The sequence below is a fragment of the Temnothorax longispinosus genome, chromosome 4 (assembly GCF_030848805.1).
Source record: "Temnothorax longispinosus isolate EJ_2023e chromosome 4, Tlon_JGU_v1, whole genome shotgun sequence".
Classification (NCBI taxonomy): domain Eukaryota; kingdom Metazoa; phylum Arthropoda; class Insecta; order Hymenoptera; family Formicidae; genus Temnothorax; species Temnothorax longispinosus.
This window is the reverse complement of record NC_092361.1, coordinates 20,921,053-20,937,554: the sequence shown is the minus strand read 5'-3', so window position 1 is coordinate 20,937,554 and position 16,502 is coordinate 20,921,053. Positions and strand designations below refer to the sequence as shown.

Below are 16,502 nucleotides of genomic sequence, written 5' to 3'. Positions count from 1 at the left end.
TTAAAGTTAATCTACATTGTTAGAAATGGACATAAATGTCGCCAAAAGTCTTGTCACACTTTCAATTTTGAATGTTATTGAAAATTAGAATATACGCGATGTTCTCATTCTTTCGAGATATAAGGTAGTACATTAATATATCATCTTATAGGCATATGTTTGAAAGACAAACAATTTAAATCTTTAGAAATTTATTTATTAAATTTTATGAAATCAATACAGCAGGTGTTTCTCAAAATTTTTAGACGACTTAAGGAACTGAATTTAAAATATACGTAGAAAATGTAAGAAAGTCTTTTTATATTATCGTTTCTGATGTATGCAGCATTATTATATCGACAATAACTCATTACAATAACTAATTGTACATACATAACGTATATAAATAGAATTTAAAAATGCATCTGTTCTGTTCGTTGTAAAACTGTTTTAATGGAATCAATCATAATTTATTTCATAAAGTTTTGTACAGGACGAATTTTTCAAATACAAAAAATATCGATACAAGTAAGCGATATCTTATTTATTATGGTTTTATTTGTTCCAATTCGTTTGTTATAGTGGCTAAGTACTTTTCAACTTTCATTAATTGGTTCGTCATATCCGTATATCATGTATGATCTATATTTGTTGTCAGTGTTATCATCCTACGGATAACAAGTTGCAATATAGCTATAAATTGTACCATAGAAATATTTCTTACGTCAATCTATATTGCATTACTGTATATATCATATACACGATATGTTATGTCTCTGTTATAACGTGAATCGTTATTAACACTGCCATTTTTTTTGGCAAGTTAAAAACTAAATGATTAGTTTACAGGTTCAACTGGATGTCCAGTTAAGTTAAATTCGTCAATATTTTCATACTAAAAATATAATATTTATAAACATATGATATATAATTAGGAATTTTTATCAATATTAAATTTTCAAGTAGAACATTTCTCGGCTTAATTAAATAAATGTCCTACTCATTTATTTTGTACATACCATACATGTACATATACATATGTTGGTCTATTTACTTTTGAGACTTAAATTTCCCTACTTTCATGTAAAATTCTCTCATCTTTTTCTACAAAATGTGCGTTATAAAATTGGAGACATCAAAGCTCAGTTGTTGCATTTTTCTTACAACGACAAACTACTTGTACCGTAGCTGTGCTATATTTTTATTCTATTTTCTGTTTTTGCTAGGAACAAACGTATAAATATGTTTTAATAAAAATAACGTAGCAAATATAACTATTACGATATATACATATATAAATCTGGAATATTTTTTCACAAAGTTCTCTTGGGACTATTTTAGCAGAGTAGAACACAAATATTATATATATATAGCTTTTCAAAGCTTTATATACATATATGATGTATATAATATGTAATCTATATGTATAAAAAATGTACCATATTATTTATAAAAACGAGATAAGATTTTTAAACGGGACACATGGCATGTTTACCACCGTCCACAGATAATGTCGCCCCTGTTATGAAACTAGCATCGTCGCTTGCTAAAAACGCAATGGTCTTTGCGACTTCCGAAACATCGCCGATTCTTCCGAGAGCATGCGTCTCTTTACTGTGGTCGAAAAAGCTCTTAAGCTGCTCTTCGCTCATTTCAACACTCTTATAGAGATTTGTTATTACAACACCAGGATTCACAGCATTCACACGTACCTAGTGCAATTTAAAAAGATAACATGAAGCAAAATAACATTTAAAAATATTAAGCTTGAACAAAAAAAGATAATTATTTACACGCACCTGTTTTGGTGCCAATTCCAAAGCAACGCAACGCGTAAGTTGATCGACGGCAGCCTTACTCATGCCGTATGCCAGAATACCCGAGAAAGATCGTAGTCCCGATACACTGGAAACGTTAACGATGTTGCCTTTCGTCTTGATTAAATGCGGGACTGCCAGCGCTGTCAATTGGTAGACCGAGCGAACGTTTACGTTGAAAACGCTGAAAACATACATTTACATGATAACAATGTTTTCTCAAAATAGGCAATTTCTTTATCAGTGCATACATATTCGCTCTTTATCGGCATATTATTATTATATACATATATTACATACTTGTCGTACTGTTCCAAGCTTGTGGTCTCTATACTACCAAATTCCAGAACTCCAGCATTGTTAACTAAAACATCTAATTTGCCGTAGTGCTTGATCGTCGAGTCGATGATATTTTTCACGTCGTTCTCGTTAGTCAGCTCTCCCGTTACGATAAATGGCTTGGACTTGCCGCACTGCTCGGCTACCTTGTGTAAATTCTGCTTATTGCGTCCACTTATCGATAGCGATGCACCAAGCTGAGCCAGGTGGATAGCAGTAGCGGCTCCAATTCCTGAACTAGCCCCTGTTATCAGGACAATTTTCCCCGCGAAGGACATCTGACAAAATAAACAATGTTCTTCAACATGTATCATTCGTTGTCACCTGGTTTAAGACAATGGATCTGTTTTCTATTGCTGAACTGGCTGTACCATTTCAGAGTTAATTCCTTTTACTCCACATTGGAAGAAAGAAGATAAACTCTGAGCTAGTGCAGTTAGTTCAACAATAGAAAACAAACCCAATAATAATGTTGCAAATCCAAATCTAATGTTATTGCAGCTAATAATATTACATTTGGGCCTTATATGTATTTGCAAGCATAACTAAAACATGAATATCGTTTTGAGTAATGTAAAACGATGCCATGTTTATGTTTTAACAAATATATGAATACTTACTGTGATAGTACGATGATATCTGTAAAATTTATAAACTCGATAAGAATGCGATATTCGCGTTCGTAATAGCCAGTTTCGAGCCGTAGCACAACTACGGTAAATAGACCAAACAGACACGATAAATGACCTGGCATTCACGTAATTCACGTACTTATAGAATCTACCCCATGCACTCTCTCAGATGAGAAGGCAATTTCTTTATCAGTGCATTAATGACCGCGTGTGTACATATTCACGCTTCGGAACGATATGTGATTCCTAGCTTCCTACCCATATTTTTACCAACGATTTAAGACTTACTTTTTTCTAGTTTTAAGAATTGGAAAAGTAAGTTGAACCAAGAGATTAAAGTTAATCTACATTGTTAGAAATGGACATAAATGTCGTCAAAAGTCTTGTCACACTTTCAATTTTGAATGTTATTGAAAATTAGAATATACGCGATATATTCTTATTCTTTCGAGATATAAGATAGTACATTAATACATTATCTTATAGGCATAATGTTCGAAAGACAAACAATTTAAATCTTTAGAAATTTATTTATTAAATTTTATGAAATTAATACAGCAGGTGTGTCTCCAAATTTTTAAACTTAAGAATCTGAATTTAAAATATACATAGAAAATGTAAAAGAAAGTCTTTTTATATTATATCGTTTCTGATGTATGTAACATTATTCTATCGACAATAACTAATTACAATAACTAATTGTACATAACGTGTACGAATAGGATTTAAAAATGCATCTGTTCTGTTCGTTGTAAAAGTGTTTTAATGGAATCAATCATATAATTGATTTCATAAAGTTTTGTACAGGAAGAATTCTTCAAATGCAAAAAATATCGATACAAGTAAACAATATCCTTATTGCGTAGGTTTTATTTGTTCCAATTCGTTTGTTATAGTCGCTAAGTACCTTTCAACTTTCATTAACTGGTTCATGATATCCGCATTATCCCACGCTTGTTCTTTAATCTTTTTCACGACTCCTTGCAGCGATAATTTAGCGCTTCCCAACATCTTCCTTTTCTTGACGATCGCGATGTCAGTGGCACAACGTAAATATGCTTGCTCCAGGTTACAACATAATTCCAGCACGTTTAGAGTCGTATCTTCGTTGCGACACCATTTTGGATTTGAAGTAATGAAACGATACGCTTTCTGGAGATACTGTGCCGCTCTCTCGTTGTCAACGTCCGTTTTTCTCAATGCAACAAGTTCAGCGTACATTCTCCAGATATCTGGATTATTAACTGTATTGGAAGTGATTCTTCCAAACAATTCCAAAGTGTTTTGAAGCAAACGAGACGCTGGATTTCCGTCCGCGTCATTAACATTATTTATTATAGCATTTGTTAATATTTGAAGAACTTGGATATCCGAGTGGTTGTTTTTCAAGTCCAAGATACGATGATAACTCCGAATAACCTGTGAATAAATCAAAATTGTTTAAAGATATTGATAAAATATTTAATGTAAAGATTTAGAGAGAGAGAGAGAGAGAGAGAGAGAGAGAGAGAGAGAGAGAGAGAGAGAGAGAGAAAGAGAAAGATGTATCTATATAAATAATATAACTCATTGAATTGATTCAAAATGTGTTAGCACTCTTAAAATCAGTTCAACAAAGAACCCCTGTAAAAAATTGTCATATGTGGATACTTACTTCTGAAAAATGTCCTAGATCGATGCTTACGACCATCAGATTGTCCCACACTTCCCAACGATCGTAATTACATTTTATAGCATCCTGCAGAGACTTCCAAGCTCTTGGTTTATCTCCCAATTTTATGTACGCTTTTGCTAAATTGTTCCATGCTTCAAAAGTCTAAAATTTTTATATAAGAATAAGAATTTTATTTAATTCGTGTCAACTGTAAAAATAGCAATACTAGAAATGTATATATACGTACAGAGTCTTCTAAAGCACAGTAACGTCTATATGCCATAGCGGCTAACTTCCAATCTTCTATCTGTAACGCTGCATAGCCCAATCTAAACCATACATGCTCTTGAATATTATTCAATTCGACCGACAGTTTTAAGTGTGGTACAGCCTCAGCATACTGAAAAGTAGATATTACATTTAAGATTCGAACAAAAGTTTTGCATTGGCGATCAAGTGGCTTAAATACCAACATCTTTCTTTGCGAAATAATAGAATCCCCAATGTTTTTGTACTCTACTGCTTTTTTCTTCAGATAATCTCCATGCCGTTTCGTAATGACTCACATCTCCAGTTGCATCTCCCAATAGACACCATAATTTCGCCGTTGGCTTTTTAGATATTTCTTGCTCAATAATCTCAGCTGCCTGAAAACATTTGCAAGTTAATTATGCAATTTTTTCCATCATATTACACTTAATATAAAATGTACATTACCTTGTGCTTCAAATTTAACATGTTGTAACAGGCAATTACTTCTTCCCATAATCCCAGTTTTGCAAAAACTTCCAGAGCTCCCTTCACCAAGCCAAGACTAAACATTATGTTAGCCCATTTCTCCTCTAACGTCCAAACGGGTCTCATACCGCTCGCGAAAAATATATCCATTCTTCTGGCTACAGGTGCTTTTGAGACAGGTGCATTGTAATCATTCAGCACATTCAGCAGAGACTCCGCTTGCATCATGGATCGCTCAACAGTTCTCTTATCATCGGACTCCAGTGAGCAACGGTAGCACAAAGAAGTCATCTTTAACGACCAATTTTTTGTACTATCCACAACTTTCTGTAAGAAATATTTTTTTAATATTATTTGTCATTAACAAAACAAAATGCAATGATAACATTGTAGCTTACAGTCAGATAGGGTCTAATTTCCTCGTCAGTGAGTTTGTGCTTAGGTTGACACAGCTGCAACTGAACACTGTTAACTATTAAAATCTCTCTCTACGTTACAATGCTATAATTTATATAAATATACGAGCTATTATACTTACTATTTTGCCAAAATTATCGCTTCTTCCATCATACCCAGTTTAATATCTTCTTTATACTCCGAAAATTCAATGCGCTCCAATCTCAATTCGTCATTTAAGTTCAAAGATTTCGGTATATCTTCGCAATCTATCGAAGGAAAAGTATCTCTGTCCATCTCTATTTTGAGGTACAACTGCGCCTTTTCTTCTCGCTGATACTTGGTACGCTTTCCCATTGCACCCTCCAAATTTAATCTTAAGCCCGCTATACTCTGCGCACGTTCAAGATGCTTCTCAGAGTTCTGTGTTCTTCTATAGTGCAAGTAAAATCTAGCAGCTTCCAGATTGAATAAGAGCTCGCAAAGGGGATCCTCTAATATATTTAGATTATTAATTTTCGTTATTAGATTCTCAGTTTCCTCGAACAGCACCCCTGAGTTTTCGTCTAACACATGCTGATGTAAGAGAGTAGCTCTAAGCAGCCACCAAACGCAGCTTCTACATCTAAGCTGCAGATCCACGTTGGAGAATATCTTGTTGGCCAGGTAAAGAAGCTCTGGTTTCCGTACATTTATATTACATCCGTCATGCAGAGATAAGTGTTTCAGTGCCTCATCTCTTCTGGTTTTCAGCCAATCGATATCACTGTCAATGGGAGGACCTGTCCAATTGCATTGGACAAAGTATAATAATGAAGCTATTCCTGTACACAGCCATGACAAATGCGCCTGGGTGCTGGATAAACCATTATGTATAATTTCTTCTAAGCTATCGCCGTTCCTTACTGCCTCGATAAACGTGGAAAGTTCATTATTTATTGTATCTTCGTATTGGCCGTTTAATATGCTACGTACATTGTGTGGCAAATCTGAAACTAAAATTAGAAATAACTATTGAGAAAATTCAAGTTTAAATATATACAGTTATTGAATTTTACGATTTTACTGAAAAATATACATAATCAGCACATACCTTTATTTATGGAGAAATTAAGTAAAAGTTGAATTTCTATGCTGTCGTCTATTTGGCTTGTACATAGAGCCATAGTGTCATAATATAATTATAAACACGTGACAAAATATTGCATTTATTTTATGCTGGGCTGGAACTTCAATCTCGCACTTGAGTAGAAAATACCTGCGACCGCACGCGACTGGTTGAGGTTAGATTGACCGTATGACGTGAGGTTAGGTTTGGATTTTGGACCGAGCGGCGAGCATCGAGCATCGCAAAGAGTATCCGCATCTGTTTTGAGAACCACTGTTCTAAGTATTTCTTACAGAAAATAGGAATGTTGAAAATAAAGCCAAAAAAGATGAATTAAGAATTAACTGTTCATTATTTCTTGTCTTGTTCACTATTTCTTACTTACACAATTCAATGTTTTCAAGGAACAAGTCAAAATGTAAAAAAAAATTAATTTTCTATTCTTATTTAAGAAAAAATATTTCTTATTACTAAAAATAATATATTCAAATTATATTTTGTTTACTCTTTTCTTATATAATTGATTAATGTTCTTTTTCTTGAACATCCGCTTCTAATACACTCAGCCAGCGGAATGTATCTATAATTCTTTTTTAAGATATGGATCTATTTATACACATGCAAAAGTCCTTTTATATAGCTCAAAACGTGCAGAAAACAACCTACTTTTTTAAAATTAAAAATTTATATTTTTATCAATTTTCAAATACACCTTTCGCTTTAAAAGATATATTACAGCACAATTTTTATCTTTACACTCTTTCTTTATACACTTTTCAATCATATATTTTTCTATTCAGTCTCGATCAGTATGTATCCATTTATTCACATTTAACATTTTTATTTATTAATAAATTGCAATCAATATTTCGAGGTATTCCGGTTTGTAATCAAAATACCCATCATCTAGAATTTGCAAATTTCCGCTAACGGCAAATATTAGAATGAGAAGCTAAATCGCAGTATGAATTATGATAAAATATATATAATGTATCGTGCCGTTGACATTTACACATGTTGAAAAACGTAACAACTGCAAATTATAAAATAAAAACTGCGTTGTAGAGACTAAATGTATAATTTAATATTGCACGACCGAAAACCAATATGCGTAATTTTCAGTTTAGTCCAGAGCTATATGTCTTTGTCTAATTAATCTCGCGCATAATACTCTGTAATAGGTAGTAATTATTATTTGATATTGTTATTATGATTGAATTTTTCAGGTGTATGGAGGTATCCATCGAATATCTTTACTATCTTTACAATAATTACTCTAATTAATATTTAATATAGATATATATATATATAATACTATACATACGCTGATCGAGTAAACTAACGATCGTTATAATTAATAAGCACTTTACACCCGCAAAGTTACGTTAAACGACAAACGTACGAGAATTTCTTCACTCGCTCGCGAGTGAGGATATTTTACATATCGCATTCGTGTTATCCAATTCATCGAAAACGAATCGGAAACAAAGTGTGTACCCTATTTAAAAAGATCCTTCAATTTCATAAGCAGTTGCGTTTTAATAACATTTAAGCCAGCACAACTTTTAATACTGATAACACACGCAGCGGCGACGTGGTATATTCTAATTAACGCTGGAGCGCATAAATATATAAACACACAAAAAAAATTGTTCATTCGTAAATAAACTATACATATAAAACAAGAAGATATCCATGCATTTAAGATACGCTTAAAAAAAAAGCGGAGCAACAACGGTCTTGTTACGATACAAACGGTTGTTCGCTGTAATATTAATAATAAGTATTACTGATTTACGATCGATCATTTAAATAGAACGGAAAAACGATATGATAAAGATAAAGTTGCAAACAGATACGTAAGGCTAAAGAACTTTCAAAAGTAGCTGTCTTTTTCGTTGTTATTTTCGATAGACTCTCTCTTGGCGGCTATCAAATTTTCCCATTGCGCGATGAGCGTGTTGCGGCGTCGTGGATTAGGCTGTAAATGAAAAGAGATCTTTTATCGCTTATTGTTAGTCAAATTGAATATTGAATTGCCTTCGTTACAAATTACGCGTTTGTTTCGACGATTGATTCTAATCAGCAATATTAGTAATTAATGTGTGAAAATATTGCTAACCTTATGTTTTCCCTTATGTTCTCTCTCAGTTTCATCCTCGTTCAAAGTATTAGTGGAAGCGCCGCTTCTGAGAGAACCGGAGCCGTCGTAAATATCGGAATCGTTATCGTTTCCTATGTCAAGTAGATTCGGCTGAGACTTCGCCAACATCTGCGATCTCATTAATCTGCAAAAATAAACGTAAGTTAGTTTCAGTTTGCAAATGTAATAATCAAGTGAAATGACTCCTTAAAATTTTTATTACAGCGTGCAACAATTTGCCTTGACAATGTAGCGCTATATCTTCTTTAATGCTTCATTTATTGCAAACAAAATCAGATGTTAAATAAATCATCTAAGTTAATCATTATTTAATTTGTAGATATTAGTATAATTATTGTCGCAGGATTGGAAATATAATAAGAAAAATTACTTTTCAAATTACTTTTTAAAAATTCTTAAAAAATTGAAAAGTTAATCTCAGAGATAGACTTTCAATCTTCTTCTTTAATTTATTATTTTAAAAACGGTTTTGACCACACCCTCGCATTGAATAGTTTAATCTAAAAATTTCAACACCTCAATTCGTTCTCTCGTTCTCTCATGTCATGTAGCTCCTTTTGAATCTTTTTCTCGACAGGAACGTATCCCTTCCTCGTTAATGGCTTCTTTGGCTCGTCGTCCGGCTCCAGTGGTATCTCCAACGTTCTATTGAAGGCCTTGATGCTCAGAGGATTAAGCGTGATGGTGGGCGTTATGGGAGGACTCAAACTGCCATTGTTCGGCGATTTGTTCCTGTAGAGCTTTCCTCGGGTAGCCAGGAACCTGTGCATCAGACCCTTCTGGCTCGGCGTAGTCGCGAAACGCAGCGGTGTCGGCGTGGTGCGCGTGGATATCACGCCGTTCGTCATCTTTGGCGTCAGGTTTGGCGACAGCGGCGTCGGGCTGACTGTCTCCAGTATCTGCGGCGTGGACGTTGTCCTTTTCAGCTTGCCCGAGACCAGAGCCTGCGGCATACGACGCACCTACGCAGTAAAATCGCTTAGTTAAATATTATTTCAACATACAAACGGATCTTTTTCGCGCTTAAGAATTGAATTTCACGAGTCTTCAAGCGTATCTCTTTCTTCGGGCACTTGAAACTCAGAGAAACTCTACTATTTTTATTTTTACAGATAAAAAGGAGCGTTAAAAATACGCGTGGGACTTGTGTAGACGGAGAAAAGCACAGACGCCAAACCGTGTTATTTGGAGCATGCGTTTCGAAGATACCTTGCAGTCGACTGTCTCGTGGGATGTGGTTTTAATGCTACCCACGTTCCGCAGTTCGTGTTCCCTCTCGGTGACTTCTTCGATTTCCCTTTGTATTCTGTCCGTCGCCCTCTTCAACTGCTCCAGTCTACGCTCCGCCTGTGCGCGCATACCGAAAATTTCTCATGAATGTAAGAATATATAAAACACCATGTAGGTGAAAATACAAACACCACCCTGTGTTTATATTTTCACCACACGTTTAACTCTCAACTTTTCTTTAGGAGAAGATACACGAGATTGATTGCTTGACATAAAAAATTTATATGCTTCTAATCAGAGTTCTCTGATCTCTTCGCGAGGAATTCAGAAATTTCAAGACATTAAAATTGCATTAAAAAAACGGAGCATTAACTTCGCATCCAGTCGATATCCGATCGAAGAGTAGATCGAATAGTTTTGAAGAATTTATCTGATTCTTTTTGACGAGTGTTAGAGTTTCCGATAACTGATCCGCAGATACCGAAGGACACGTGCGGTCTTTTAAAGTTTTATGTTCGTCGTTTTGCGTATGTGTGCAATGCATGTATCTCTCTCGATATCTTTCTCATCGCATTTATATATCTCGTTATTCAACGCCGATTAATGGATCGATTGCAAACTATTGATAAACAGATACGCCGTTCCATTCGAGTGTGATACCAACCACTGTGGAGAACGAGACCGCTTTCAAAGAATTACGTACATATATAGGAAGGTGAAAGGGTTTTTCAAGCGGTGCAACAAATCGCTCGTTGCAACAATGACCGTCATCCTCGCGCTCGCCTCTATCGATCACGTATCGAGCGTTATCAGTTTTATCTTTAGAAGAAAGTATATCGCCACCTCTCTGCAACGCCGCCCGACACGTCATTCGTGAAGCCCCGAAGCGGACAGATAAAATGACATGACACATTTCCTGAAAAGGGTATACGGGCGAAATTGCGATCGAGCGATGACCTTCGGTCAAAAGCATCAGGGCTCTCGTCGAAACATTTCTTTCTTTTTTCGTACTTATCAGCGAACACATCGATCGGCGCTTTTGTCACGATAAAAATCTCTCTTCTCTTCCCCACCACTATTTTTGACTCACTTCTGTTTCGAATAATGTTTACACCGAAGTTTCAGAATTAAGCCTGTGCCCTATCTCTATTTATATCTCCGCGGTTATTCATTGATTCGTAAACCTTTACATTCACTCGGGTATCATTAAAGATCTCGCTCGGATAAGTGTTTCGCGATGATTAATTTTTCAGACCTGAAAAGACGCCAAGGCCAGTTTCAATAATACCTCGTCGGTGTGTCTCTCTACGGCAAGAGAGGTGCCGTAAAAGGGTTGACGTGTGGAAACGTGTACGAAAGGCGAGGCGAGGACAGAGAGCCGCTACCGAGCCTGCAGCAGCCGATATATAGCCGAGGATTTCTCACGAGGATTTCCAGCTGTGACGCGACGCCGGTCAGGAATGCCGTCCACACAGAAAACTGAGCGAGCACTGACGAAGAGGTAACGGCTTTAACTGTAATCATCTCGTTTCCCTTCTAAAAGAAATGGGCCACGACTCTTCCTACCGCTCTTTTCGTCTCTCTTCTCTCGACCGTGCACCATCTTCGCTATACCTTCGAGAGTGCCCGGACGACCGACTTAAGGACCGAGCAACATTTCGACTGTCCAAAATCCATTCTCCTTCCGAGCATTATAAATTATAAAATGCAGACAACACTTAAAAGGAAAGAATATTGAAGAATATTAGGGCTCATTAGCCTCGTCATATATACGTGGAGTAATAATCGAGAATTAAAGCGTTAACAGTCGTATGAAACTTCAATCAAATCAACTTTCTGTCGATTTTCTTTATCCTTGTCATAAATAAGGTTGCCATGTGAAAAAGGACAGCCTATCTAAGCTAGATTGCTGCCTCGACTTTAATTGTAATTCGTATAATCATTTTGCTTTCTTTTAGAAACAGAGATCCATGTTGCTACATTGTATTTAGCGTTAAATATAAATGCGCTCTTTCTATTCCGATCATGAGCTTATAATTAGTATGATTCCGTATGAAGATCGCGTACGATATTATGTCAACTGTGAGTAATAGTTCGGAGACAATCGACTTCGGAAGGATCGGTCTTCCAAGGTCTCTCATCGATGCCGGTTTCAACTTGTGACATAAATTTGTCTAAAAATGCTAATTAATGAAATCGAAAATGTCATGTCGACTACGCATGGACGACAAGCTAATAGAGACGATTCATTCATTTCTTTCAATTTTTAAATGAAATTGATGTCTGTAACTTTCGTAAAACATTTCGTTCGAAAGAAAGTAAGTAGAAGTAATTAATATCCCAAGTTTCTCGTCAATAGCCGCTTTAATTATTACATATTTTCTAATGCAAATAAGCAAAGAACCAGCGGTTGAAATCACTGGCAAAAGTATTGACTGAAAGGCACATTTAATACTATGTTATTATAAAATATAACTATATTATATCTCAAAATTCTGTACTTTACGAATGTAATTACCTAAGAATTCCATGCCACAAATTTGTTTAGAGATTAAAAAGGACGAACAAAAATTTTCCGCGATCGTATAAATAGGAAAATCGCGATGACTCTGCAAATATCATTTATTGACTGATGTTTTAACTACCAGACGGTAATATTACGCAAACTATTGTCGCATCACCGGTCTAATTGTTTTAGATAACGATGGAACAATTGTAAGCACGCGTTTATTTTAATCGTTTCTGCTGTCATGCGTTACGTTAGCGCCGTTCTTGCAATTAAAACGCCAAATTAATGAACTTTACGGAGAGGCAGTAAAGCGAGAGATACGATATCAACGTTACATAGGCGACTCATTGAAAAATGTCACCGTAAACACGGTAGCAATGTCAATAGAGATTTAACTCTCATCAGAATCCAAATCTCTCGTCCAGATCGCTGTAAGTATCCGTCGCGCAAATTGTAAACTGTAAAGTAACGAAATAATTACGTCTTAAAGGTACTTTTTTTCAAGCTCTTTATTTCCTCATTCAATAATTGTATACGGTTCATTTTTATTGTCTCTATATATGTTCGCATTTAGTTTCATTTTATTAATTCTCCGAGAGAAAGAGGTCCAGAAGAGGAAATATGCAATATGTAAAATCGAACTATGATAAAGCAAGTTTTTTTTTTTTTACTTTAAAGCAAATACGAAGAGATGTCTCACGGATCGTAGGTCCACGTTTTGCGTAACTGTCAAAGTCCTTTCGCTCGAAGAAGTTAAGAGATAAATAAGATCGTGTCTCGCGCTTATATGACAGCAGATTTATTCCGTTTAGTTACACTTTCCCGATTTGCCGATACTTGCTTTCTTCACCAAACAGCTTCTCCGCCCAACTTTCCTTCTATAATGCTCATTTTCAACGCGGATTAATTTCAATCTCGTTTACCTTACTCTTCATCTAGTTCTAAAAATTAAAGAAAGATAAAAAGTAAGTTAAACCGAGGTTTAAAGTCAATCTACATCGACAGGAATGGACGTAAGCGTACACGGATTTCATTTTAAATCGCAGGAAGCGTAAGGGACACCTGGGACAGGATCAGTCACTCTGGAACATCACGAAGATATACGTCTGAAGGCTCTACAGCTTCTATACAAGGGTCGTCTGAATGAAACCTAGACTAGCTTGAACGAAGTGCTAATTCAAGACAGCGTAGGAATGTACAAGCAGGTAAATATACATGTCACGTATATGTCACTGTTGCTGATAGCGCTATATATAGGCACCCCTAACATTAGGCAGGTGTGGACAGGTATCTCATCTCCAGTGACGTCGCTATTCAGGCAGCAACCCGAGTCTCCACGTCTCACTTGGACGACCCTTATTCGCACTCCTCGTCGAAGCAGGACGGAAAGAGAGAAAGGAGAGTATAGTGTGTACGCGTGAGGGACTCACCTCCATTTCGCGCGTTTCCGCCAGCGGGAATTCGGGAATGCGACGGCAGGCCGGCAGCGGCGACGGAACCGGACTGAATCTTTTATCAGGCTTCTCCTCCGCGACGGATACGCGAGCGGCGGCGGCGGCGGTGCGTCGACCTCGGGGCGGGGAACAATTTCGTGCGCTTTATCTGATCGCGAGGCGCGCCGACGAGCAACGACGTCCCCGCTTATTATCATGCCTCGCGCGCAAACTAATATTGCGTCACCGGTTGTTCAATATTTACGCCGACGGCGCGTGTCGCCGCGCGCGGGTACGACGCGTCGAGTCGTTTTCGGGGTATATATACTCCGGAATGACGGGGATCTTCTCCAATCTTCTCGCGCGCATGGTACACGCGCGGCCGACGACGCTCGTTCCCTCCTCGTCCCACCCGGCAGGAGCGGGGCCGCTCTGCGACCGCTGCAGCGAGTTCCGGTGTCGCGCATCAACGAGCGCCGCTACGTCCAGGTGCGATAAAACTCCTCTTATTGTTAGCTTTGACTCTTTAACTCCCGGAGTAACAGATGCCGTCGCGTTCGTAGTGCCTCAAACACCTTCTCCGACCGAGAGCCGCCGCTGTACGCGCACTCGGTATCGCGTCGCTTAAAGCGCGAGGACCTCGTCGACCTCGACGATTCGCGGATAATGGGATGCACAGAGCGGACTCGCCGTGCCGAGAGGTACCGCGAACAGTTGGTCTCGCCCGTTGCGCTCCGTTTTTTGTTTGGAGACCGAGAGCGCGACCCCGGGGCCCGGCGCGTGTATTCTTCTCGCGCGAGATCCGTACTCGAGAGAGCGTCGCCGCGCGACCTCCGTCCCCCGCTTTCGTCTCGGGAGAGCGACTGAGAGCGACGGCGAGATTGCCACCGGCCAGTCGGCACACCTGTTGCAATCGAGTCCTCGCCGCTCGCGATACTGGCGAGGCAGATAGCAGATACAGGTATAGTACAGGCACGAGTATTGTGGTATACAGGTATACTGACGTCGTCCTGTAACAGTAAACACGCCGAGAGCGGAATCGCGCCCGTTGCCGCTTGCCGCCCGTTGCCGCGGCGATCGTCCGGTGCGCGACACGTACGTCCCATTTTATCCTGACCCGAGCGGGGCCCGCCGCTCGCCATTTTACCCGCGACCTTGTTCCCCAACAAGACCGGCGCCGACCGCGCGTTCTCCAACGAGAGCAACAAGACGGCCGACGGCGCGGTTGTTTGCCGGTCGCGCGCGCGTTTGTTGTCATCGCCGGGCACGGACCGTCGTCGTGAATGTTTTGGCATTTGCGACGACGAATCAGGAGATGCCCGTAAATTGGCGTAAATATTTTGGATGCTTCCCCCAGGTCGGGCTCGGTTCAACGGAGATGTCGAGTGAAATCGCAAACGAGGCGTATCGTGGCTTGGAAATAATTTTGGTCAATTGAGATACGTCTTTTCCACGTAGAAAAGAATTTCTGAGTGATCTTTAGAGTGAAACAATTTCTCATATTTTCTCAGAAATTTTCTAAGAATTTCTCATATTTTATATTTATGAAAAATACTTGTGTTATGTAAAACTTTTGAGATACACTTTCAGAAATAATTGGATGAGGATTTTTGGAATATTTCTGTATCTGTATGAAAAATTCTGGTAAATTGCGTGGATTTTCTCATATTTATTCAGATTTCTACAAATATGTGCTGCCGAAAGAAATCTGAAATATTTCATTATTATTTTGTTTGACTTTTTATGTAAGACGTCCCAACGCGTATATAACAAATTCTGAGAAAGTCTTAAAATTTTTCGTAGGACATCTGATTAATAATATGAAAATTTCTGGGACATTTTTTCAGGGTTCCCGAATATAATTTGAATCGGTAATTTTATTTAGACGAAGTAGACAAGAACCTAATTAGAGATGAGCTAACAAAGAGGACTTGGTCTGATTCGCTCTTATTCTTCCACTCGTTGCAACTGTTTTCGAGCTCTCTTTGCGTGTCCCGATTTTTCAGTTCCGGGCCGGAAAGTTCTGAAAGATTTCACAAGAGAAAGCCAACGAATTCCAAAATAATATCAATAATCTGAGTCGACATCTCAATCGAAAGGACAGGTGTTTCACGAGTATCGTGTGCTAATTGTAAAACATCCTACTAGTAGCGCATGAGTGATAATTACAAAGGGAATGTAATTGTTATACTTTTGTGTAAAAAAAATTGAAAAATTATAACACTCCAAGCTGCAAACTGACATTATTCGTCATTTTAATGTCAAAATAACGTCAGTTTACTACCTGAGACATATAACTTGTCATTGATTTAAAATTTCCACAAAACAATATAAACAAACTCACTCGTTGACCCTCTTATATTCATAAAGGATATTCGCATCCATAGAAAACTTTAACGCCACTTACACGCCAACTCTCTTGACTTTGACTTAAAATCTTAAAAAACTACTTAGCGGGTAATCGGAAATGATCCACGCAGACTATTTTTAGAAATTTATTCGT

The 16,502-nt window shown here is 37.7% G+C and overlaps 3 protein-coding genes and 1 long non-coding RNA gene across 6 annotated transcripts in view; 1 reads left to right on the top strand and 3 right to left on the bottom strand.

Moving 5' to 3' along the window:
• Positions 1-180: 180 nt before the first annotated feature.
• Positions 181-3,125, bottom strand: LOC139812278 (3-oxoacyl-[acyl-carrier-protein] reductase FabG-like). 2 transcript variants are annotated; one of them, XM_071776992.1, is made up of 5 exons: positions 2,756-3,125; positions 2,097-2,413; positions 1,779-1,980; positions 1,419-1,691; positions 181-1,201 (listed from the first exon to the last, which is right to left on the bottom strand). In XM_071776992.1, the coding sequence occupies exons 2-4, from the start codon at positions 2,411-2,413 to the stop codon at positions 1,449-1,451; spliced, it is 762 nt and encodes a 253-aa protein (XP_071633093.1). In that variant the 5' UTR covers positions 2,756-3,125; the 3' UTR covers positions 181-1,201; positions 1,419-1,448. The 2 variants fall into 2 exon arrangements, with proteins under 2 accessions (XP_071633093.1, XP_071633092.1); XM_071776991.1 differs by having other exon boundaries at positions 181-1,691; positions 2,756-3,124.
• Positions 3,126-3,285: 160 nt separating this feature from the next.
• Positions 3,286-6,849, bottom strand: LOC139812251 (tetratricopeptide repeat protein 27-like). Its single transcript, XM_071776947.1, has 8 exons — positions 6,649-6,849; positions 5,698-6,550; positions 5,558-5,624; positions 5,139-5,486; positions 4,895-5,068; positions 4,669-4,821; positions 4,422-4,583; positions 3,286-4,186 (listed from the first exon to the last, which is right to left on the bottom strand). The coding sequence occupies exons 1-8, from the start codon at positions 6,719-6,721 to the stop codon at positions 3,623-3,625; spliced, it is 2,394 nt and encodes a 797-aa protein (XP_071633048.1). The 5' UTR covers positions 6,722-6,849; the 3' UTR covers positions 3,286-3,622.
• Positions 6,850-7,463: 614 nt separating this feature from the next.
• Positions 7,464-14,942, bottom strand: Mdu (mitotic spindle positioning protein meduse). The gene is made up of 5 exons (XM_071776987.1): positions 13,997-14,942; positions 10,037-10,174; positions 9,344-9,789; positions 8,786-8,951; positions 7,464-8,644 (listed from the first exon to the last, which is right to left on the bottom strand). The coding sequence occupies exons 1-5, from the start codon at positions 14,000-14,002 to the stop codon at positions 8,540-8,542; spliced, it is 861 nt and encodes a 286-aa protein (XP_071633088.1). The 5' UTR covers positions 14,003-14,942; the 3' UTR covers positions 7,464-8,539.
• The window catches only part of LOC139812287 (uncharacterized), an 8,344-nt gene continuing 1,907 nt past the window's right edge, over positions 10,066-16,502 (top strand). For both annotated transcript variants that reach the window (XR_011731846.1, XR_011731844.1), the window contains exons 1-3: positions 10,066-10,206; positions 11,311-11,558; positions 13,572-13,771. This is a non-coding gene — a long non-coding RNA (uncharacterized lncRNA). The remainder of the gene's footprint in view (positions 10,207-11,310; positions 11,559-13,571; positions 13,772-16,502) is intronic.